The sequence below is a fragment of the Parambassis ranga genome, chromosome 1, assembly GCF_900634625.1.
Source record: "Parambassis ranga chromosome 1, fParRan2.1, whole genome shotgun sequence".
NCBI classification, from domain to species: Eukaryota; Metazoa; Chordata; class Actinopteri; family Ambassidae; genus Parambassis; species Parambassis ranga.
This window is the reverse complement of record NC_041022.1, coordinates 14,581,940-14,607,436: the sequence shown is the minus strand read 5'-3', so window position 1 is coordinate 14,607,436 and position 25,497 is coordinate 14,581,940. Positions and strand designations below refer to the sequence as shown.

The 25,497-nt window shown below is 40.2% G+C and overlaps 1 protein-coding gene across 1 annotated transcript in view; it reads right to left on the bottom strand.

The window, feature by feature from the left end:
• Positions 1-396: 396 nt before the first annotated feature.
• Positions 397-25,497, bottom strand: part of mtnr1aa (melatonin receptor 1A a) — a 39,964-nt gene continuing 14,863 nt past the window's right edge. The window contains exon 2 of the mRNA XM_028401873.1: positions 397-1,886. Within this exon, the coding sequence (XP_028257674.1) occupies positions 1,018-1,886 (869 nt within the window). The 3' untranslated portion in view covers positions 397-1,017. The remainder of the gene's footprint in view (positions 1,887-25,497) is intronic.

Sequence of the window (25,497 nt, the reverse complement as noted above, 5' to 3'; positions counted from 1 at the left end):
ATACTGAATCTACACAGAGCCCACACCACCACCTTGACCTGAGCTTTGATAAAGCATTTCTACATGTATACTAGTGTGTCCACATCAATCTTTACTCACACAGCTGGGATTTCTATGCCACTCTGTTGCTTTTAGTTCTAACAATCACAACTTTGAAGATCATTTGGCAGTTTGAACTTTCTTTTCTGCTTAACATTTTGCTGTATAGACACATGCATGCAAGGCTACACAAAGTTTACTTTACTATAAACTAGTAAAGTGAGTAAATTGAACACGAAGCTAAAGCAAATGCTCCATCAATATCAGATTTTATTTTGCATATGAACAACTCCTGATATCCATGCATACAGTATAATGATCTCACAAGGTGGTAAAGAGAGATAGAGAGAAAGAGAGAGAGAGAGAAAGAGAGAGATGTTTTTACTAAAATATAAATATAGTATTCCACCTAATGTAAGGGACAGTACTGTAGGGTATAATAAGACAGCAGCAACCCACATTGCTTGAACTCAATTAGTGTTACAGTGTCACAAATGAGGTTATTAAAATTGCTTAACTTCATTTATAAACGTCTGGTTATACGTTTAAACCAGTTTTTGTTTTGTAGAAATGTTTTTTTTTTTAATGGCCTCAATTTTTTTTCATTTAACTGGAACCTGATATATTTTACTATATATATCTACATGACATTTCATACAAAATAAATAGTTAATATAATGCATGATACATTTATATCATCACTGTAAACATGAAAACAAAACAGACATCATATATTTACTGTACTACAGGTACTGCAGAGCCAAACAAAAGTGCTTGATAAAAGACAAAGATAATACGCACCCCTGTTCTTACTGTGATTGTTCAGGGGTCAGATAGCACCGTACTGTATGACAGTCTGGGCAGCTCAGAGGATAGATTCTGTTTTAGATTTATATTTGGTATTTTTTAAAATTTTTCAGTTTTTTCTTTTTCTTTTCTTTTTTTAACAGCATTTAGTCCATGTCTCTGAGTTCTGCTTCAGACAGAGTCCACCTTGACCTGGTTATTGTTGGTCATGAGCGGTGACGGTTTACTCTTGAGCCTCTCCCCTGCGTCATTAGAGCTGTCCTGGAAGAAGATGCGAGCTGTACACACTGACACCACAATACGCTTGTACTCACGCCGGAAGTTCTGGTTCAGCACACCATACACGATGGCATTAAGGCAGCTATTGAAATAGGCCATGAAGTAGCTGGCCACAAATAACCACTCTGGGATGAGGGGAACCACCACCTCCGGTTTGATCGCTACGGCCAGGCCAATGAAGTTGAGCGGTGCCCAACACACGGCGAAGAGCACAAACACCACAAACATTGTGACAAAGTTTCTGACATCATGTGGGGTCAGTTTGGGTCGATTGTCTGGCTTGACCCTCCTCCTCACCTGTATGACCAATATCCAAATGCGCAGGTAGCAGTATGTGACAATCATGATGGGTAAAATGAAATGAAAGAAGACAACCGCGATCGTGTACGCCGAGCTGGCCGACTGCTCAAACGTACAGGAATAAACGCGCGGGTCATACTGGAGTGAACCCACAAACAGGTTGGGCACAATGGCCACTACAGTCAGTGCCCAGATGAGCATCACATAGCAGACTGAGTTTTTATCACTGTACAGTTTATCATATTTGAGGCTGTGGCAGATGTAACAGTAGCGGTTGATTGCGATGCCGGTGATGTTGAAGATGGAGCCGATGACGCTGACGCCCATGAGGAAGCCGCTGATTTGGCAGTGGACGTAACCCAGGTTCCAGCCATTGTGGAAGATGGAGGTGAGGACCAGAGGGTACGGATAGATGGCCACCACCAGGTCTGCCACTGCCAGGCTCACCACAAAGATGTTCCCTGCAGATAAAACAAAAACACCCCCACAGGAGGGAGACAGGGGAGGACGTGTGAGTCACCGACAACAGAAGCAGAGCAGATTGAACATGCAAATAAAGCAGACAAAGAGACTGTGAGTTATTATATCCACAGACTGCCAAATTCTTCATTCGGAATCATTTTACAATTATCTGCCAGGAGAAAAACTGAACCACATTTTATCTGCTTATTCCATATTTCCTTTTCACCACCTTACTGGAAGCCAGTTGTTTTATTGTTGACTATACAGGATACAGAAAAAATATAAATCAAGTGTCTCTTTTCAAATTGAATTGTTTCATGCTGCCTATTGTCATCTGTGTCCTACTTACATGTGAAACTCAAAACAGGAGAGGTAAAGTGGAGGCATTGGTTCACAAAAACAGCCATCTGTCAATGTAGTATGGACTGCTAAACTGCTGGTAGCAATTTAACTCTGCATTATTTGTAAATATGCTAAAACATGCAAAAACACTAACACAGTTCTTTTTAGACATCCATTTGTGTTGCGTGTCCCTTACATAACCCATGGGCAAAAAGCCTCAAGGCTGAATGTTAAGGCAAGGCAAGGTTTATTTATATAGCACCATTCATACACAAAGCAATTCAGAGTGAAATCAGAGGAAGTTAAAATCACAGAGTAAAAAGCAACATTTCAAAACATTAAATTAGGATGGAAAGAGCATAGAAATTAAAATCAATAAGAAATGAGAAATATTAAATGAGAAAAGAGCAGTCAATAAATAGCTAAGATTAATACATAGGAATTTCAGAGGAAGCTGCAGTAAACAATAGTGTTTTCAGGCCTGACTTAAATAAACGACAACGAAAAATAAATGACTGTCTGAGCAGAACTCAGCTATTCCGGAAGGCCCTGGGTGTCCTAGTCCCTGATACTAGTCTCGGTGCTTAAGATGTTGCGGAGGATGCAGACCTGCCGTTGTCTCCCTGCAGCTGGTGTTCACTCTGCAATAGGGCTGTAGGGCGGCCCAGAGAGAGGGCAGAGAGGTTTGGTTGCTCATAGAGTAAAGATTGTCCTCAATTCACGTCAAATGATGGCCCTTTGACTTTTGAATAGATCACCACATTCCCAGAACAGGTTTAAGTTCTATAAAGTTTACTTCTTGCATCCCACAGGTGTTAGACAGCCAGGTAGTCAGTGCACTGAATTTACTTATCATCCTATCAATGTTTGGGAGTGGCATTAAATTGTGAAATTATTGTATTTCCAGTTTGTTGAGTATCTCTAAATGTTTAGAGAAATATTTTTTTTTAAAGTTCTGATTCCCCTCTTGGTATCAATGGCACCCACATTCAGAATGATATGTTTGACTCCTGGCTGGTTTGACATGACCTGGAGAAGGAATCCAGTTATATCAGTGACCGTGGAACTTGGATAGCTGCATGTGAGCATTCTTTTATTCTTTACGTCACTGATAGCGCCGTGTCCAAGCAGCAAGATATCTCTGTCCTCCAGTTTGGGCATAGAATCTGTGTGCCCGAAGTTTCTTCTTCACTTCATGTATATCTCTCTCTCTGCAATTTTTTTTATACTTTATTTTCTGTTTCTTATTGACAGCAGTGTATACTGGCTCATTTACAGTCAGCTCAGACAGTGGTTGATATTTGTTTCTGGGCTGTATGCCTGGTGATGCAGCATATACTCCAGTGATATCAGCATTCATTTTTCTTTTTCTGTGCCTTTTTGGCTTAGCACCAAGTGTATGCCAGGTGGCATCAGTCTGTTCAGGTCCTGGTTTCTTAAGTTTTGGAAAGGACAAAGTGTCATCCAGCTTTAGCTTTTCAGCAGCAGGAATATCATAATTAACACTACTTTTTCTGGACGTAGATTTAACCTTCTTACTACCAGGTGTGATCGGGAACAGGTCCGTTGAGTTGTTGAAAATTAAAAAGTTAACATCCAAACATCTAGTGGTTAAAATCTTAAGTGCAGTTGAAAGAATGTATCTTATGTTACATGGGCCTAAAATTAATTGCAAAATTGTGAAATCTTTGGGAGAAAAAAAAGAAAAGTAGACCTGGCAAGAGCAGGAGCAGGCAGAAAAGCATCTGCACTCTTCAGAAGTGAGGTTGTTCTTAGGAGAGAATGCATCTGCAAACTTTGCATTGTTTGTGTGTGGATGTGCATATAGTATGTACTTGTGTGCTAATGAATGAACACATTTGGTAGTTCCCACCTGTGTGTGAACTTGCATCAGTGAATACTGAAAAAGGAAGGGGAGGTCCAGCTCGCTAAATAGTGCCCGTTTCAAATTGCCAACAGAGGAGTGTGCGTGCCAGGCAAACATAATCTACAGACCAAGCAGTAACGAAAGGCCACACAAGTGCATTCTTTGTCCTCGAACCGATGGGAAATATTAGACATGGCCTGTTGGAGAGCTGGGACTTTCGAACAAGGTGACAGCAACTGTGATTCTGTGCTTTTTTTCAAGTAAAATCCAGGAGGTGCGCTCAAAAGAGATAAAAGGGCAAATACCTGATTGTGCTGCGTGCGTAGGCACAGGATGCATTTGTGTTTCTAGCTTTCCTTGATTATACACACCTCTGCATTTTTTAGTTATATTTATCTCTGTGTGTTTTCACATTATGGCATTAGAAGCATCCACACATCCAGCCATACAGCATTTTCACTGCCGTCACTTGCACATCAGTGGAATGTGTTCCATGTATGGAGGTGAGCACCATATCACGAGGCCTAATGACAAGCACAACATTCAGTTTTGCAGATGTGACAACACCCTGTCACTGGAGATAAGACGCATTTACTGCATGTCAAATGGAAACCAAACGTATCGTATATCTCTGCAATCGCTGCGGTGCACGAGGCAATTTCATTTTCACACTTGACGTTTAGCCAGTCACTATCAGACACGGTCCCCCAACCTGGAGACAGGCCTGTCAGTCTCACCTGACTATAAGAAACATACAGCTGATCAGCTCGATGGCCTGTTATCTTCCATTAAACATGCCATCTATTCTGCTGCCAGAGATCATATGCAGCTATTAATTAAGTTTTGTCCTTTTATATTTGTCATTCATCTGCCCTCTATAGAGAATTAAGTCCACCTGCTGTTGTCACAAGATCCTGGCTGCTAGAGAGCTTTACTTATGTGTGTGTGTTCTATATTTGTCTTTGTGAGGACACTGAAGAGAGGACTTTTTCTATTTTTCATATTCCCTCTCTACTACACATTCCAACGTTATGATATTCACATTACAACGTTAGGAATCAAATATGAAATAAGTAAGCAAAATTTTTTTAGAGGAAAATATAGGGAAAGAAAAAAAAAGTAAAAAAAATACAAGGGCTGACAAAAAGCCAAAGAAGCAAAACTGAAAAATGCATCAAAAAGACAAAAAAGTTATAAACTGCATGAGGGACAGCAGCAAAATGCTTGCAATACAGACAAACTGACACATGGCCTGAATACACAAGGTGGGCATAATGACACAGGTGCACACAATGAAGGTGGGGCGAGTAATCACAAGGGAGGAAAAAAAGTGATGGCAACGATTGGTAGCTGAAGCACAATTAAGGAGCATGAGGGAAAAAAGAAAGTTTTAAGACTCAGTATTAGGTAAAGGTAAAGGGATTAGGGTAATAGTGTAAGTGGATTTAAGTCTTTAAGCTCAATTCTTTAACTGTTTACTAAAACATGTATTAGCCACATTAGCTTTAAGAGGTGATTACATGTCAATGTGTGCTCACCGACTAAAAACAGACTACTAGAAGAGTCAATACTCAGTTCACTTTTACAATCAGTTGCTACTTTTTAAGACCATTTAGCACTTTTGTTGTCTGTCTTGGTCATTTTTAAGGCCATAGGTTGGTGTTGTTGAACTAGGCTAAAAACTGGCAAATGCACTGTTGTTGTTATTGTCATATTTATACACCAACATGCTGTTTGATACATTCCCCAATAGCATTTATGTAGCTAAGGTATACAATGCCACCTTCAACTCATCTCTTCCAGCTAACTTTATTGTTTTTATTCTGGCATTTTTGTTTGTTTTGTGAATACATGTGCGTCTGTACAGACTGTAAAGCAGATTAACAAAAGTGGGGGAAAAATATATATATTATATACATATATATATATAATAATATATATATAATAAGTTAAAATCACAATCTGTTCTTGATTAAAAAATGTTTAGTGCAGATTAAAGCTAGGAATGCACATCTGTGCGTCCTTGTAGTACTTACAATATGGGGACAATAATCACATGGTCAATATGGGGACTTGGCTCCCATTTCCCAAACAGCTGACCCCACACAGACAAACAATTACATGTCATGGTTTAAGATGTGGTTATTGGCAAAGCTGAGTGTTAGACAAAGTCTCCGGGGAACAAGTGCAAGTGTGTGTCCTCCTAACTGACAGAAACGAGTGAGAATGTGTGCAGAGAGAGAGAGTGCAGTTAGTGAAGCTCTGTGTGTACTGCCAAACGAAAACTGTTAAAAAATGTTTCCACGTTCAGAGAAGGTGTTGAGACAATGTGCAAACAGCCAACTTTAGGGGCCTCCCCCTGTCTTCCTCAGCCATTCTTTACTGTAACAATGCTGTTACAGGATTTTAAACTCAAGTCACTCAGTATTAACAGCCCTGACCTTGACAAGGTGAAATGCCTACAGGCAGCTGGCTCTTTTGGCTGTTGGACACTCTCTCACTCACTGTCTCTGTCACTGTGACTAGTCCTGTGATTGACGCATCACTCTGAGTTTTCATTTGGCTTGAGGAGAGATATGGCCTGGTGCTGTGTCCCTTTTCCATTTCTGCAATCCCACACTTTCAACCAATTTCTGCTAGGATTTAGGAACAAGTGAAGCCCATCTGAGCACTTTTTGCCACTGTGGCTCGCAATGAATTCTGACACAACCTGGTAAGCTGAAAAGATATACAGTTCATTTAACGTCAGCTTGACTTTTTCCACATTTGATGGTGTTGCAGCATAATCTCAAATAGAATGTGGTGATATTTTTTCCTTACAACCACAAAAAAAATCTGTTTCTCATTGAAAATGAATCATGGGCATCACATCCAGATTACTTTTTTTAAACCATCCAAGTCTGTGCTAATTTTGTCAGTAATGACACCTTCAGTCTGGAATTAGGATTTTCCTTCTTTTGGTGCAGAGCAGTTAGTCCAGCTCAGTCAAGCTGAATATGAAGTGTCTGTGAGCAGCTATACAGAGGTTTTTCAACAGATTTTCCAAAGGAATTTAAGACCTGGCTTTTACTGGGTCATACAAGGGCGGTCACATTCTTGTCCTGAAGCCAATGCAGCTATATAGAAGGGCTGTGATGTGATTTGATATTGAAACTTGAGGCCAGTGCCACTAAATGTACAAACAAAATTTTCTATCTGAAATTAATATGTAATTTAAATGACTGCTAATTTGTCCCTCATCATCCATTTCTAAATAGATGCTTTTCCACTAAACTAATGTACTTCCATGCTGGAAGTTAGGATGTTATAACTAAGCAGAAATTTCTGGAGCTAAGATTTATTTCTAAATCCTAAATCCGGCCCGCTGTAACCTTCTATCCACCCCACACCACGATGTCCAAAACATATATGATCCGGCCCAAATTTTTTTTGTAAATGTATATTCTAATTTTTCATATACATTTAAACTACCCACAACATTCCACCGAATACAACCACAGTAATATTAACAAAAATGATTTATTTTGTGCAAAAATAACGGCAAAGATCAAAAGGTAGGCGCTCCTACTCAGGCTGTTGTTGCTGTTGGGAGACAGCGCCAGTGAACAACAGAGGTGTGGATGGTGACCACAGTTTCAAAGATGGACACAGCAGGATATTTTAGGAAGTTTGGTGGAAACAAAACGTTGTCCTAAAGGAAAATAATCTCAAGCGCAATCACTTGACTAAACACAGAGAACAGAAGGATCAGAGAGACCAGATGAAAAATGGCACACAGCTACAGAGGAGGCAAACATCTTAGCAACATATTTTTTTTCATATAGTCAGTTTTTGGATGAGTACCAATAATAGTAAGTGATAAGTGCAACTTCATTGTGTTTAGGGCTACTTTGGCATTTATTAGGGCTACTTTGGCATTTATTCAAAGAGAGAGAGAGACGGATTTACTGGATTACTGCTTCCTTGACTACACTCACCTCAACTTTGCTAAACTTCTTTGCTTGGATTTGGGTTACCCAGGAGTTTTAGCTAGTTTTAGACTGAAAACACAGACTTAAAATGGCTCTTCAGAAACTTTTACTTGACGTCTCCCTGATATGGAGATAAGCATTTAGTACTGCTGAGAGAACTGCAGCATTTCATTCTGACACCTCTTGCTGCTACTCGTTCAGTGACTGCTTTTATTCGTCTGCCTCTTCGCCTTTTTCCTGTCACACATTTTATCTCTTTCCCATTTCACATTATCCAATCAAATAAGCTTAAAACCTTCCACTCATTATGTCCATATACCAAACCGTGTGTATACTGTTTACCCCAATCAGTTCCTCCGGCACTATGCTGTCTTCCATCTCACAATGGCGACCTCTCCAACAGAGACCAACATAAACACTGGCCAGGCCAGAGGAAAGACCAATTATACGCTTATTTCCCATAATTGGGCATTAGCCCTGAATAAGTCTCTGCCAAGAACTGATCTACGGTTAATCAGTGGGACTTGAATTCATAAACAGTCTCTCCTGACTGAACTGGCAGTATATCCCTCCTGTGGGAAAACAAACTGTCACCATAACATAAGGCTTCACATTTGGCTGCATTTATTCTTCCTCCAACTTCACAAGACCCCTGTCCCTCTGCAACGAAAAAAGACACCCCCAGCATGAGACTGCCACCTTTATGCTTCATAGCAGTGTGTGTTAGACAGGTGGTGAGCTGTCCCTTTCCTGAGACTCCTGAGTTTTCTGCTTTGCATTACAACTTGATAGTTATATCTTGCAAATGTTTACTCTGAGAGATTTGCAGTTTTTTCAGCAGTGACCACTTCAATGCACTGAAAGTGGAATGGATTACAGAATAGTCCTACTGGGCTCTGGCCTAAGGGCCTAACGTGTCAGGAGCCCATGGGGGACGTTGTGAGTGAAAGAACTGTCCATCATTTCAGTATAAGGACCCCTAAAGGCCTTATGACAAACCAAAGTAATCATTTAAAACTTTCACTGTAAAAGTTTAGAATGAAAAAGGGAACATCTGATATGCAGGAAGTGTTTATTTACTCTGATTTTCGAGAGAGCATTAGGGGCTGTTGTTGACACACTGTTGGGTTATCTGACTCAAACTCTGATAAAATGTTTGCTTCTCCAGTAATAAGAGGCTATTAGTAAAGATGAGTGCTGCCTGATGAAGTGTGTTTTCAAATAGAATCCATTTAGTGTGATCCATTGCAGTGTCTCCACTGCTCCTATACAGAATGTTTAAATGATCAGACTGAGGCAGAACAAATGGTCTACACAGTACTCTAATTGTGCTGATCCTCTATCAGGGTGCAATGTCTCCAAATTCAGCAAAACCTGCCAGTGTGGGTGATAAATGGGAACATATACATTTTTTCCCATATATTCCATATATTGTGGCATTCCTAGTCTAATTTGCCCTGCCAACACACACAGTCTGACAGTTTCACATGCATAGATAATATAGCCACAATATTTAAAACTACAGAATATGATAAGGACAGGGCTGCAGCCATAGACTGTGGGGTGTCAAGCACACACTCATATACATAAGCTGCACAGTTTCTCCACACTTCACCTTCACCTTCCATACAAACACACTTATGTCATAATAAAGAAAACTCTTGAATTAAAACCTTAGCAGCATGGAACAATATATTAACTCTATATGACATGTTATTTTAACACAATATAAATTATCCCTCCCCACACTGATCACTGAAAAATAAATAAATAAAATGGCTCCAACAGTAATGCAGTTACAAAGTGAGATTATGACAGTGATGAAATTAAATTGGAATATCATTAGTGAGTCAGCAGATGCTGCTGTTAAGATTGTTAAAGGTCATAAGTAGCTCAATCTACTGTCAATAGAGGATGGGCAAACAAAAAAAAAGCAGACATTTAAAAAAACTGCTCTAAGAATTGCTAACTTATTTAAAACAAGCACTACACCAATGAACTTCATTTTAACTTCACTTTATTACACATTTGTCCATTTAGTTGGCTAAATCAACCGCTATGCTAGTTTTAAAGAATTTTTTATTATTATTATTATTATTTTTTATAAGCAAGTCGCCATCCAGCCTTTTGGGCAGTTTATCTGACATCACAATGTAATGTGTTAATAGGTAGTGGGGAGTGGTCATTAGCGAATCAATGTCAAGTGTAGGCTGCCACACGTGGGTGCTCGGCAGTCTCCGTAGGTGCTCTGACCCTGAAGCACCCACGGAATCGGCATCTATGCCCCAGGCTACTTGCTAATAAGGACTACAGATTGCTACAGTAACATCTCCACAGCCTGGCTCTAGCACAGAGCAGGACCAGCTATAAGGCGGGTGGATGCATCGCCTTCCAGATATGGTAGCTCAGATCATCACATGTGTACCCACTAGAAACAAAATGTAAACATACTTTAAAGCAAAGACACCACTGATGCCTCAATTCAATCCATCCATCCATTATCTGAACCCGCTTTGTCCGGCAGGCTAGAGCCTATCCCAGCTATCTATGGGTGAAAGGCAGGGTACATCCTGGACAGGTCACCAGTCAATCACATGGCAACATACACAACATACACATACAAACAACCATACTCACTCACACTGACACCTACGAGCAATTTAGAGTGACCTAACAAGCACGTCTTTACAATGTGGGAGGAAGCCAGAGCCTCACAAACTTCACACAGAAAATATTAAAAGTTATTAATTTGGTATAGAGTGTAGCACTCCACTCCACCTTTGTCAAATTCCGAAGCCACATATAAGATATAATGTGCACGTTGTAGGAGGTCAGCAGGTTTAGCCAGTCAGAATACATTAGCCTTGACACATTGAGCCCTTATGTCCTAACTGCACTATTGAACTAGGCATTTCATTACTTACGGTCAAAAGTCAACTATAACTGCATACCTTGTCAGAAGAAGTTACGGAGGTCAGAGTGAATATGCAGAAAAAGCATGAAACAGCCCTTTAGTCTGCCGCCCTGGGCGAAGCATGCTGCCGAACATACATTCTAATGTATGTTAATGTGTGAAAAACCACTGCAGGAGTATGAATACATTTCAATATGCCCAGAATATGTAAATTTTAATTATAATGACGCAACATGTATAGTCAAATGCATATCTCACGCTATGAATATCAATTACACAAAAAAAAGAGTATTTTCATGGCACTGCACAGTTAGGTGAAACCTGTAAGCTTATGTTCTTACATTTCCATCTTACACAAAAGCAGTATTACACAGGATGGCTGTTCCATGCACACAAGGAGGCACAAAGAGAGAATGGGTCAAATTTTAGTGTGACCTCAGTTAGCTATGAAATCCCCCAGATGATGCAAACTATATATTTAACAGAAATACAGAGCCACAACAAATGTATCTCCACAAACAGAACATTCAAATGTAGCCACGTTTGAATGGGACAACAAATGTAAGAGGACAAAACCCACCACATTGGACTTTTACTTTATTTTGTTAGAATGCATTGTGCACCGTCACCAAGCAGCAACCAATATGGCTAAAAAAATAAAAAAATGCAGCCATGAGGAAGAAGTGCAAAAACTGCAGACAGGTCATTCGAGCTGTCTGCCTTGGTGTCATCCACCCGTCTCAGCTCTGCTCACAATCCACCTCCACCTATCCACCACAAGTTTTCGGATTATCCGAGCGTTAGGCGGTGTCAGGCTCTGCCAAGATGGTGTCGGCCAGAGCCACCATACCAAGCTTCAAAAACACTCATCGGGAAACACGCGGGATAGGATTCATCCATGGTTATTCATATTTATGCTGACAATGGTGCAGTACACAGAGAGAGACTAAAACATGACTCATGATTAGCGCTAACAAATATGGAAGTCTTGAATAAAGCTGGGTTTTACATTAGTAAAGGGGCAATACTCCTCATGTGTGTGTGACTGTGTATTGGGGACAATCTCCCATCTCCCATCTAGCACTTTGACAGGAAAACAATTGGATTATCATTGCACTCTCTAGAATGGCAGCTCCCCAAGTGTGTGTGCACAAATCTGACAAAATACACACAAAGCAACTGTGGGGCTGGACTTTTACTTGAACTGCATTAAAAAAACAACCCAAAGAGAAAAGAGAAAGAGAGAGAGAGCGATGGAGGCAGCCCCATAAAAAGCAGAGTGATTATGTCCCTGGGTCACTATTGGATTTACGGATATTGTGTTTATGAATGAATCCAGTGACAGGCGTGGATGATGAGACTCCCGGCAGGTTTAATCTCCTCACTTCTCTTACTGAAGCTATTTCAAGAGTGTAGGATGCGTACAAAAAACACACAACATGCAGTACATTAATAATAAAACATGTAAAACTAAATCTGTCCATAGCCTTCTACCTTCTGTACTGTACAGAGATTTTTTTAGCTGCTGAAAGAATAGGGAAAATAAAAGGAAGCACTTCTGACACAGATTTAGATAGAAGTGGTTTATTCCTACCCTGATGTGGCAAAGAAAAGAAGGGATTTACAAACTGACCTCAAGTGGCCTCTCTTGCAAGAGGAGTACCAACCAGAAGCAGCAGAGTGGAAAGCAGAGAATTATGCACTACCAACCTGATTTCTATTTGTATCCAGCAGCCAGCTGTTTTTCTAAAAGCCCCAAGCTTAATCACAACTAACACACCAACAGAGCAAGTTGACTGAAATAATATGAATGACTATTCTTTTTGTTGTCTGTTTTAATGCCAGACTGTTTCCTGACTCATGACATACACAAGGATGTTTTATCACTCTGTGCTCCTGTGCAATTCTCTTATCGGACTCAGAATGTTTTCCCATTGGGTAGGAGATTCCTCAGAGATACTCTGCAGTTAACACACAATGTCCTCTGTCCAGCACAAATGTGAAACAGTGGAGTGTTTTCTTTCTCTAAAAACAGGAAATTTGCTACAGCAATGCAATTCTGGTCTCAAGTTAATATATTGTATTTGCGTCAAGGAAACGTTAGCAAGTTCCTGTTAGGTTATTCTGCGTGTTCAAGCACTGGGATGAAAACTTAAGTCTGATTGAGGTGTACCGCCTGAAAACCTCAAAAACCGAACTAAACAGTTTTGATCTCAAATCGCTGGACCTCGTTTCTTACAGCAACCACCGCAATTTTGAGGATCATGTGTTGTGAAAATACCTGTCTGCCACACTTACTTTCTCTGTTCAGGGAGCAGAGATGACAAAACACCACGGGTGGTGTCACACTGGATGTCAGCCAGGCCCCCACAGCTGGTGGCCTGACACAACCTGACAGGTCCAGTCACGTCTTCCAGATAAAGGCCCCTAGACAAGTTGTCCAATGTCATGTTGTCAATCTGATTACACAGTCATCATGTGTCATGAGCAAGTGGCAAAAGAGGAAATAAAAAACATTAACCCATTTGTCAGGCCAGGCATGAAAATTAACTCACTGCAACTCTGTGCTTGAGCTCCATTCTGTTGTCTTTTCTCAGAAATGTAACGGCAGTTATCTTTCCGTCACACTGATCTTGATGAACATCAGGTCGTTGTGTTCAGAGTACTGTACTTTAGATCCCCTGAGGAGTTGTGGGATGGGTGGACCATGTGGCCACAGCTCCTGTAGCTGCTGGTCCTGCTAAGATTTACAGTACTCCAGCTGCTGCCCAGTGAGCCACACTCTGCTTCAGCTACTCCATCATATTTGTATATTGAGCTCTATGCACACTAGTGTAGGCAGTCATCTTTTTATCAAGGTTCCAAATAGAAAACACGAAGTAGGACAATGAGATAAATACTGAGTGAATATAAAGGGGTTTTTTTCTCTCTGGTCAAACTAACAATAATGTGGCAAGATAAATATTTTTCTTTCCTCAATTACATGGAAGATAGGAATGCTTTACTTATATAAAGTTGCATTAAATTTGTGACCATTATAAGCCCAACATGTGGCTCCAAACATAGTCCAGTCTTGCCACCATTAAATGCCATGTGATGCTAGCCTAATAATGTCCCACACTATCACCAATACATGTGGTACACAATTTATACTCATTTGTTTCTCTTAAAGTTTGTATCTTTTCTTAGCACAAAATATGCAAAACGCAAATGTGCAGCTGCTTTTCAGAAGACGGCTACCATTGCAGCAAAAAAAGGAGGCAGGAAAGTACAACCATACATGGTATCCCCTTATGACATCACATGGGGCTGCAAAGCTGAATTGCAGAAACATGGAACTGGCCTGTGTGGGGAAGATTTGAAAGGATTCATACTTAAAAGCTGCATTTAAGACTGGAATAATTTTTATTAGAAGACAAAACATCTTTGAGGCATTAGATTTCTTAATAACAAATTTGTTAGAAGAAACTAGTGGGTCTGTACATGATTTCGCACTAAAAACTTTATTTGTGTTGTCAGTTCTTTAACTTCAAAACAAATCTCAAGGCTGTTCAGACTGATTATCTTACTATGAATATGTTGTACTGCCACCACAGTACGATAGGTGATAGTTCTCTTTACCAAGACAAAATGGAGAAAAACTGATACATACTTGTGAGACAAGCCATTGTAAAGACAAAATGAGGATGCAGTTTGGACTGAAAATCACAGAAGAAAATATTCCCCGCGCCACATAGGGCTGTTTCTTTGCTTGGTAAAGATGGAGCTGTCTGTGACAAAAACACATTTTCTGTACAAATCCACAAAGAACACAATTTCTTAAACAAGCAAATTCTTACAATCAAAATGAAAAACATAATCACTGCAAAAAAAACTAACCTTTACACGTACAAACAAACACGATGTATGAATGTGTGTTTCCTGTGTTAAAAATCCATTAAAGTACACAAAGACCACACACAGCACACCGTACATGAACACAATGAAGACAAGTTATCTGGTAAAAAATGATTTTTCAAACTGTTTTCACCCCACCAATTCCTCACTCACACGCACGCACACACGAATGGTACCTTTTAATCCCCTCCCACCATGCTTCAGTATTCCACAGGTGATACCAGCCTGCCAGAGTGGCTGTCTGAAAGGCAGACCAGTGCAGAGCGTGGCAGGGGGTTGATGGGTTGACCCAGATAGAGAGAGACAGACTTAAAGTTCAACCTAGACACACGGGATACGTTTGAATACAGTGTAATGGTGACCACAGCTTTTCTGTCTCTGTACTGCTCCTAGGCACACAAACCATAAACCATTTCCTGTGCTCCACCTGTCTCCTTTAAAAAACAACATCCACCCCAGTGCTGCTTATCTACAATTCAAACAAGCTACATTTTGCAGTGTTGATTTGCCTGCTGGCTAAGGTTGCTGTTTTTTGTTTTTGTTGTCAAATATGCTTTAAAGCAACCTGTGTTCATATATTGTTACATTTCCTGATGACTAAATTTGTGAGAAAGACAACAAAAGTCATGTCAGTTATGTAAGAGTGTACACATCCAGCTCTGCACACAGAGGGCTACTGTATAGATGAACAGAGGTACTGTCTGCGGATGGTCACATGCTGAAACATTCGATTCTCTTCTAGCTGTGCTGAAACTCCAGCAGGTTAAAGGAGGATGACAAAGAGCCCGGAGGCTTTAAACCCCTACATGGAGCCACCTTTGATTGCTGAAAGGATAAACAATACAGTGTAGCACAATATATCTGATCTCTGTGTGCCCTGAGTCCTGATATCTAATGCCATAACCACATGTGGTTTGTTAAGGAGGAGGCACAGGTGTAGTGGTGTGAAGATATGCTGTAATGCCTCCAAGCGGCATACACCTACTTAAACCTATAGTGCACAGCTTGCCTGGTAAGACCGCAGTCAATCATGTTACAATTCCTCTTGTAACCTGTGGTGCTCCATGCACAGACAGACTTTTGTTCACTGGCTTTGGTTTCACAAGCGTCACACTGCTAAAACTGCCCAAAGTCTGGGCAGAAGCACTGGTCAGTAATCCTCAAGCTTCACAGCTCACACAAACAAACATAAGTAAACTTTGTCAACAAGAAGACAACTCTGCCAGCGCTTAGACCGATGATCCCTACAAGCTACCGAGACAAATCTGGAGAAGGAAACAACAAAATGGGCATAACGTTGGATAACAACACTGCGACACCAATGTGCACTGACAGATGATGGAAATCCTCAATTAGTCTCCGACAGGTAAAAGCTGTGCACAGACAATATCAACAAAATATGCTAAAAACATTTCTTAAGCTACACTTAGTGCAATAATGACTGGGGTTTCATTTTTAACGACTGTGTTTGGTTAGTATCATTGCTCATACTATTATTGATTTGCTTCTATTCACCTTGGTAATGTTGATACAAAGTGCAAAACAGCATTGATACAAACACTTTTATAACCTTTTCAGATTAGAATTTCTTCTTGCATTTTAGAAACGTCTTCAACTCCAAACTGGACTTTTATTTTGAAACATCTGCACGCATACTATGTGCAACAGCTGGATGATTTAGTGGACAGGAGAATACACCAAGGAGTGTAACACACACGAGGTACATTATCGAAATGGTGAAAATGCAGCAGTCAAAAAATGATTTACAAACATATATAGTAGCATTAAAACTCATTGAAATAATATGATAAAACATCTGTGACTACGTGAAGCAGTCCTTGCTAGAGACTTGGTGATGCAAGTACTCAGGGCTGATGATGCTGATCTCCTGCCTCATATCCTGTCATATTACTTCCAGACCTCTCCATTGTCTCTGTGCAGTAATGTTTACCTCTTTTTTTACACAGTATTGTATTTGTTCTTCAGTGCCAAGTTCCTGAAGAGGAGCCAAAGAAGCTAGCTTGTTTGCTAATTTCGAGATAACTGGGGTCACCAAGAAGGCAAGTTTACACTTTATGTAGTTTTATCCAAAGATGATTTTCCATTGCCTCATATAAGAAGAAAAAAAGCAGCACCCAGATGAGGTTAATATACACTGGATAGTGGGACACTTTTATCTGTTTTGATCACCCAATAAAACCTGATATGTGCAATGTGTGTTTTATTAGTGATTACATTAAAATGAACTAATTTAATCCTTAAATTCACCTGGAATGCTATACATGTATCCCTCCCTTGAAATCTAAACAACCAAACTAATATCAATTTATATTGCAGAATTAGTGGAAATAAAAACATACACACACAAGTGCCAGAGTTAACATTGGCACAAAGCCTCCTTTGAGTACATTTCACCTCGTCACACACGCACTTACACACAGCAACCAATTACAGGGTGGCTTGGATTCCCATTTGCAATTACCAAGCAGCTTGATCCTGTCAGAAGATTGGATTGATCCCATTTATGTCATTTAGGTCCCTGGAAAGCAAGTATTTAATGAGGAGTTACTGCCACTCATTATGAAATGAGCACACTCATCATGCTTCAAGGTTATTGAGGTTATTGCACAATAAAAATCACAGCTTCAGTAGAGTCCAGGTTGTTTCCATTTTGATTACTGCAAATACTGTAAACAGTTTTATTTTAAAATGTGCACATACAGTGTAGATTTTTTGACTATTGCAACAATCTGCTAACCACCACATACAGTATAATCTGTTCCATGAATATGTGATCCAAATGCATTACAGCATGAGACTGAGGAATAGTAAATATTTATGCCAAGAGATATTTTCAGTCTACCATAATTGTACTTTACAGTGGTTGTGGAGGCAGTGTCATACATGGTGGAAGTTCTGAGCTTATCATTACAGCACAGCTGATGTCGGATGTGTGTGTGTGTGTGTGTGTATTTGTGTGTATAAGCGCTGTTTGCTCTACTTTCTCACAACAGCTGCTGTATAACTTTAGGATCTTGTTTTGGGTGAAACATTTGCAGCTTGTATTAGAAACCATGAATCCAGTGTTTTTTCCACCAGCACCTCAATTACCATCTGTCTCCACAGACTGGAAGCTGCAATGTCTATACGTACAGCAGCTGATGTGTTTGACAGCTGTCAACATTGATGTTTCCTACTAAAGCTTCCCTGAGTAGATTCCTCTGTGGGATCAAATATGGGTTTGGGTGTCTTACAGCCCAGTTTCTGGCAATTGTTCAACACCACAAAGTTGGTGACTATGAGCTAGACACTGAAGGACTTTTTGCAGCTAAAGAAATTGATATTTCCTGAGGAGTTGATGGAGATCAAAACATAAGCTTCAAAGATTGGACTTAGGCCTTTGGTCTTGCCTTAGTAGCTCACTAGTTTGTTATCAGGCAGCTGTTAATGCCTGCACAGCATTTCTGCTCAACGCACCTCCACCGGTGCCAGAGTACCAGCTGTGCAGGCATTAACAGCTGGGAGCCATCCCTCACTGATGTTTTGCCCCTTTAATCTCCAGAACATCTCAGGATGGTGGGGCAACAGACATGGATACTGGACACTGGACACTGATGTTCTGCTCTGATGCGAGCAGCCTTGTATGGTATGTCCCGCTGATACAAAGTGGACAACCTGTCTCTGCTGGGACGTTGCTGGTCTTGCCCTAGTAGCTCACTACATCTCTATACTGCACTCCGATGTGCATGTTCATTTGTCAATTAAAAAGAAAAGTACGCCAATAAGTTTTTGACATTCACTGAAAGTCAACTGAAAAGCAGGACTCTATGGAAGTCTTAAACGATGAATTAGTAAAATAATCAGTTACATAACTGCTACAAATGTTTGTATATTTTGATATATCTCTTGTTCCCATGGAAAATTGAGGTCAGACTAGTGCTTTAGCATCTGTTGAGCTTTATTATATATGATTAGTTTGCGCAACAGTTATTTCCATCATCCTATCTGACCCCAATTGACCTGAATAAGCTCAATGTAATCTCCTTATACCATAGTTGGGATTCTTTCTGCATGCGTTGAATGTTATCATTTGACCTTGTTTTCAGACGTACATACCATAAATTTGAGGGCTTTAAAAGATGAGCCATATTTTATTGCTTGTGGTCGACGGCTTATCTTACCAATTTTTTTCCCTGAATGTCACTCCAAGCATAAGAGTATTGAATTTCATATTTACAGAATGTAAGGGCTGCGCTTTGGAGTCACACACACAGAGCAGCTAGAATGTCATATCCTCACTAATCCTTGTATTAAAAAGCTACTCCTTTTTTTTCATCATTAGTATGTTTTCACATTCAAATGTCTCTCAAACTCTATGGCTGCACTGCCGTTCCCATCATTCTTACGACAGTAAGATCAAAAGTTCACTTAAACATTGCGTGTGTGTGTGTGTGTGTGTGTGTGTGTACAGTCACACAGGAAAGTCATATGAAGACAGAAAGTGTATCTGCGTGTGGAAAGGAGCTCCGTAGACTGACAGTAAATACACAGAAAAAAATAAGCATCATGTGTAAACACACAGAGAGCAGTTGGGAGACAAACATCAATCACTCACCCACGCTTGTCATACAAACCCCTTTGTCTTCACACTCGCAAACGTTGACAAGCTGGTAGCAGAAAACACAACTAATGATACCTTTCCTCCATATTTCATATGCTATTTGTGTGGACCTAGATTTATCTGAGGTTTGTGTATGGTTGTTTGTTTGTATGGGGGGGCAGCTCTAGCTTAACTAGAGCTGCAGCTAATAAACATTTTCATCATAAAATAATCTCTCACTTATTTTTTTCAGTGAAGGAAATAACTGTTAGGCTATTCAAAGCCCAAAGCGTGTCTTGTACTGTAGTGAGAACCTGAAACAGACACTGTAATTATACAGTGACAGCGTAGCTTGATGAACAAGTTTTACATTATAATAGATCGACTGTGCACACAGTGAATGGGTACTTAAGTGAGAATTATCACATGACCCCCACTGTTTCTTTGAGCACCATAGAGTTGTTTTAGGCCGTAATTCCAACACTTTATTTTACACCCACTGCGTTCAACTTCCACTAAACAGCAGTCTGACATCAACAAGGGAACAGTCAAGAAATACCAGGACATTAGAAACTCAAATACCAGTGTAATAATACATAAAAACATAATTAAAAAGGATTACCTGTCTACAGACTGCAGTACCACACTGCACTCGGGCCTCTGAGAAATGAACACAAGACATACATGCACAGGGCCCCAGGTCAAATCCTTTTCATTATTCGTCCCCTTAACCTAAAGCACTGCAGGGCCAACCTCAACAGTTCACCCAAAGTTAACCTATATCCTTTTCATATTCTTATTATCACAGTCTAACCTCAGCTGCAGAAAGGTGAGGACTGGTCAAAATGACCCATTCCTCAGTCTGAATCTCACACACACACATGCACATATGCACATGAAATTACAGCACAGGGCAGTCATTTGCACTCTTGACAGAATTATTTAGCTTATGTGGAATTAATGGACACAGATGACGAATGAATGATCAATTACACAATGTGGATGTGATGATACTGTATTTAACACCGTGAATAACTGACAGCATCAGCTGCAGGCCGTTCTGAAAGCTAATTGAATTACAAAAGGAGGGACACAGATTCTCATATTCTGCTTTCACCACAGTTTGACGCATAGATCTCCAAACATTTTTCACCCTCAGCAGGAAAGTTGGTCATCACCTCTGGTGATATCATCCACCTCCTCCCTATGGCTTCATTGCTAGCTATGCAACTCTCCACAACAGTTCATGTAACTTCCCCTTTTCCTGAGAGAATACTGTAGGCCAGAATGTGTTCTGATGTAACCATTTGATGTAACCAAAGTGGAGACGTTCGTTACATCAAATCTAGCACAGGGGATTTTTTTTAACATAACCTTGACCTCAAAACTGGGGATGATTTTATGTCGTTGTGAAAATACCAACTTAACAGCTTACCTCACACTCCCAACCTCACACAGTTGTAATGTGATGGTCTCATGGTCTGGGTGCCACTTTCAAGATTTATGAAGCAGCAGCATCTATTGCATCAGGCGAACATGTGTAACATCCAAAGTGAAACATGCTTAGTTGGTCATCAAAAGTGTATAGAAGGGTAGATAATTGATTTCAGACCCTTATTTGTTGTAGCTTTTAAGTATGAGGATTTACTTTTCATCTCATTCACAGACATCATCAAGATTTCTTCTTTTTCTTCCCCCTCGTGATGATCCGAGTCATTTATTATTGAATATCTGCTGATACTGATGCAATACTTGCAATTTCCTTTTGCGCACTGCACACTTCAAGTACATAGAAGTTATTAACATCAATCTAATGTATATGCCTGACAGCAGAATAGCTCTGCATGCATTAAGAAAAACATGCCTGCGTCCAAGTTTCCGCTCCGCTGCGTTCACACAAAATCCGACAGTTCAGTACCTTCCTGTAGGCTTGTGCGGAGGTGTTTTAGACCCTAACTGACACTAAAACAATAAGAAAATCACTGCTTTGTTGCTGCTAACAGCGATCCCTGTCTGTGTTCACTCTCCGCTCCTTCAAGCAAAGCTGCTTTCACAGGAGAGCATCAGGCACATCTGAAAGATTTGCCGTTTCCTGCTGTCTTCCACTGTTATGTTGTATTGTAATAGTCTTGAAATGAGGTTGTGTTAAGTTGTTAAGACAAGGTAGTCAACTATCATAACTACTCAGACAGTGTTTAGCTAGTGATGATATTGGCAAGCAGGTAAGCTAAGCTTAGCCAGCTAGCTGCAACCTTGAACTGGTGTTGTTAGCCCTTTGAATACATTAGATGCCATGATGTGCCCAAAGAACGATGCTACTTTAGGTAGATAGAAAGATGAGCGTAGCTTGGCACTCAAGAGGCAACAATGAAAAAAAAAAAAAAAAAAATCAGGCTGTGATTTGCAAAACAAAAAATTGTAAATAGCGTAAACTATGGTTGTAGAGTTGTTGTTTTTGGACAAATTATAAAAAATAGTCAATGCAACATCATTTGTATTTCTATAAAGAATGGTGTGCTATTCTGTCTTTCTCAAAAAAAAAAAAGATCTAGTGTAAAAATCAGTTCTAGCCCCACTCTGAACCAGCACAGTATTAATCAGATAGATTTATCTCTTTTTTAATGCTACTGACTCTATATTTAGACTGCATGGCTGCCTCCCAGTGGTTCTCACGGCAGAAGGCCGAAGTAAACAACTGGTTTGTGCACCCAAAAGACATAAAAAAAGACACTGAACTGAACATTGGAGCTCAGTTTGTCAGGAGAGAAACTCACTTTAATCTCTGCTGGATGTTAAAGCAGGAAGTTGTTTGCCAACATAATTATCTCAAGGACTGTGTTTCTGTGTTCTGTTTCTTTGTCCCAAATAATAATGATCCAAAAATCCCTTATTTCCAGCGATGCACGGGCCTTGGTAAGAGAAGCTGATAGCATCATTGCTAAACAATCCTCAGTAACCAGACAATTTGGAACCAGCTCTAAATGGAAGCAAATTCTGAAATTGCATCCTTAATGACCTCATCATTAACATGCCCTCATTGCACACTGCTATCAGCAATAACACCATCCTCTCATTAGTGCTCAAGCTATACAGGGCGATCCTCTCTGCATAGCATTATAGGACAGGAGGCTAATCCCCATACGTGCCCAAATGTCAATCCTACATACAGTCCATGCGGCGTCACACTGTTACATGACATTTTACATGATTTATTGTACTAAATCAGCTTGCATTTTTGTGCTCCTGCATAAGTCCAAACAGCGACTACAGCTAAACAAAAAGTCCAATCTGACTGAATTGCTTCTAGTCAAAATTAGAATTCATAAGATATTAGGTTGAGTGCAGACTCAGCAAAGGCTCTTTTAATAAAAGCAATTACATCATAGATATCTATTCACATCTTCAATTTGATCACAGTGCAATATTTCCCATAAAACAGATCAGATTATTTTCATACAATGCTCATATATTCTCAGAGAAAACCAGGCTTACACTAGGTCACTGAGCACTGAACAACATGAACATCCAACTTCCTACTGCATAATTACCTATTGCTTCTGGACAACACCCAAAGTACGCTGGAATGAACCCAAGCAATGTGTGAATTTGTCTGAAAGTGTGACAAAATACACTCACTTAGACAATAATTGTGGGGAGCATGTTTGTGGGTCATTAAAGGAAAGCATACTGTGATGAAGAAAGCTCACACACTAAGCTCCTGCTCATTAGAAGGGAAGCGGGGGACTCAACTAATTACTTGACAAACGTGACAGGCCACGAAGAATGTGTCATAATCTGCCTCTTGAGAATTAGTGTACACCTCTGCACTAACTCTGCGCCACTACATTATCAGAAAGGATCATTTCCACATCTCTCAGCTCTCATAATGCTGCAGGTAAAACAAATGTTAATGATGTCTATGCACAATACAAAGACCTTAACAGTACAATAAAGTGGGTATTAAATTAAGTGACTAAAGAAGCAAAAGTGAGACAAAGAGACACTAATTTGGACGCGAGCGCCATAAGAGAGATCTAACTAGAAAATTTCACAAGAAATTTTGAGTGGGCCAATGCGCGCTCGCCCACACTCTGCTGCCGGTTCGCCCCCCTATAAATGCTTTTGGAAGACACCGCCATCACTGCCACATGTCAGTAAGTCCACTGATGACATTTCATGGTTTTACAGTGTTTCTGATTGGTTTGATATAAGGTTTAATAGGCCCTAAGCTTCTCCATTCATTCTGAATGGGGAAATCCTAAAGATGTGGATGAAAGTTTGGCTGCTATTTCATGAAGTTGGGTAAAAGACATGAACATGAGGACTCAATATGATAAAGTCCAACTACTTCTGAGTTGTCTAAAGTTGAAATGAATATTCTGTGTAGAGGCATGCCAGAACGATAGGCTTCCAAAGTTGACTGGGTTTTGTCAGGGATGTCACCGATTTTCCATTATTTCCTATGAGGAGGGTTAGGTCAGCTTAACCGGCTTGCCTGTAAATATGGTAGGTGGTACAGACATGGCGCCTCAATATGTCAGAGGTCTAATCTTTATCTACATTTAACATTTTGAATGAAGGTTCTACGTGAAAGCATGCCCAAACGGCATGCCTTCAAAGTTAGGTGTGTTTTCATCCTAACTTGGCTGTTTTCCCTGTATTTCCTATGGGAAGAATTCAGTTTAGTTCTGAGGGCGGTTGTCACACACCATCATTCCAATCGCTACCAAAAGTCATAGCACACCATTCCAGACCGAGCCGGTCGATTTGATGTATAACACGTGTAGATTAACTCAAAACTGCGAGAGGAGTTGCGCGTCAAAGTTTCTGAAAGTGCAGTTATAAGTAAATACTAGAAAATTTCACAAGAAATTTTGAGTGGGCCAATGCGCGCTCGCCCACACTCTGCTGCCGGTTCGCCCCCCTATAAATGCTTTTGGAAGACACTGCCATCACTGCCACATCTGCACGACTCCACTGATGACATTTCATGGTTTTACAGTGTTTCTGATTGGTTTTACATAAGGTTTAATAGGCCCTAAGTCTCTCCATTCATTCTGAATGGAGGAATCCTAAAGATGTGGATGCAACTTTGGCTGCTATTTTATGGAGTTGGGCAAAACAGATGAAGATGAGGACTCAATATGATAAAGTTCAACTCCTTATGAGCAGTTAACAGTTGAAATGAATATTCTGTGTAGAGGCATGCCAGACTGCTAAGCGTTCAAAGTTGAGTGGGTTTTGTCAGGGATCTCACCTCATTTCCCATTATTTCCTATGAGGAGGGTTAGGTCAGCTTAACCAGCTTGCCTGTAAATATGGTAGGTGATACAGACATGGCGCCTCAATATGTCAGAGGTCTAATCTTTATCTACATTTAACATTTTGAATGAAGGTTCTGTGTGGAAGCATGCCCAAACGGCATGCCTTCAAAGTTAGGTGTGTTTTCATCCTAACTTGGCTGTTTTCCCTGTATTTCCTATGGGAAGAATTCAGTTTAGTTCTGAGGGCGGTTGTCACACACCATCATTCCCATCGCTACCAAAAGTCATAGCACACCATTCCAGACCGAGCCGGTCGATTTGATGTATAACATGTGTGGCTGGACTCAAAACTGCGGGAGGAGTTACGCGTCAAAGTTTCTGAAAGTGCAATTATAAGTAAATACTAGAAAATTTCACAAGAAATTTTGAGTGGGCCAATGCGCGCTCGCCCACACTCTGCTGCCGGTTCGCCCCCCTATAAATGCTTTTGGAAGACACCGCCATCACTGCCACATGTCAGTAAGTCCACTGATGACATTTCATAGTTTTACAGTGTTTCTGATTGGTTTTATATAAGGTTTAATAGGCCCTAAGTTGCTCCATTCATTCTGAATGGAGGAATCCTAAAGATGTGGATGCAACTTTGGCTGCTATTTTATGGAGTTGGGCAAAACAGATGAAGATGAGGACTCAATATGATAAAGTTCAACTCCTTATGAGCAGTTAACAGTTGAAATGAATATTCTGTGTAGAGG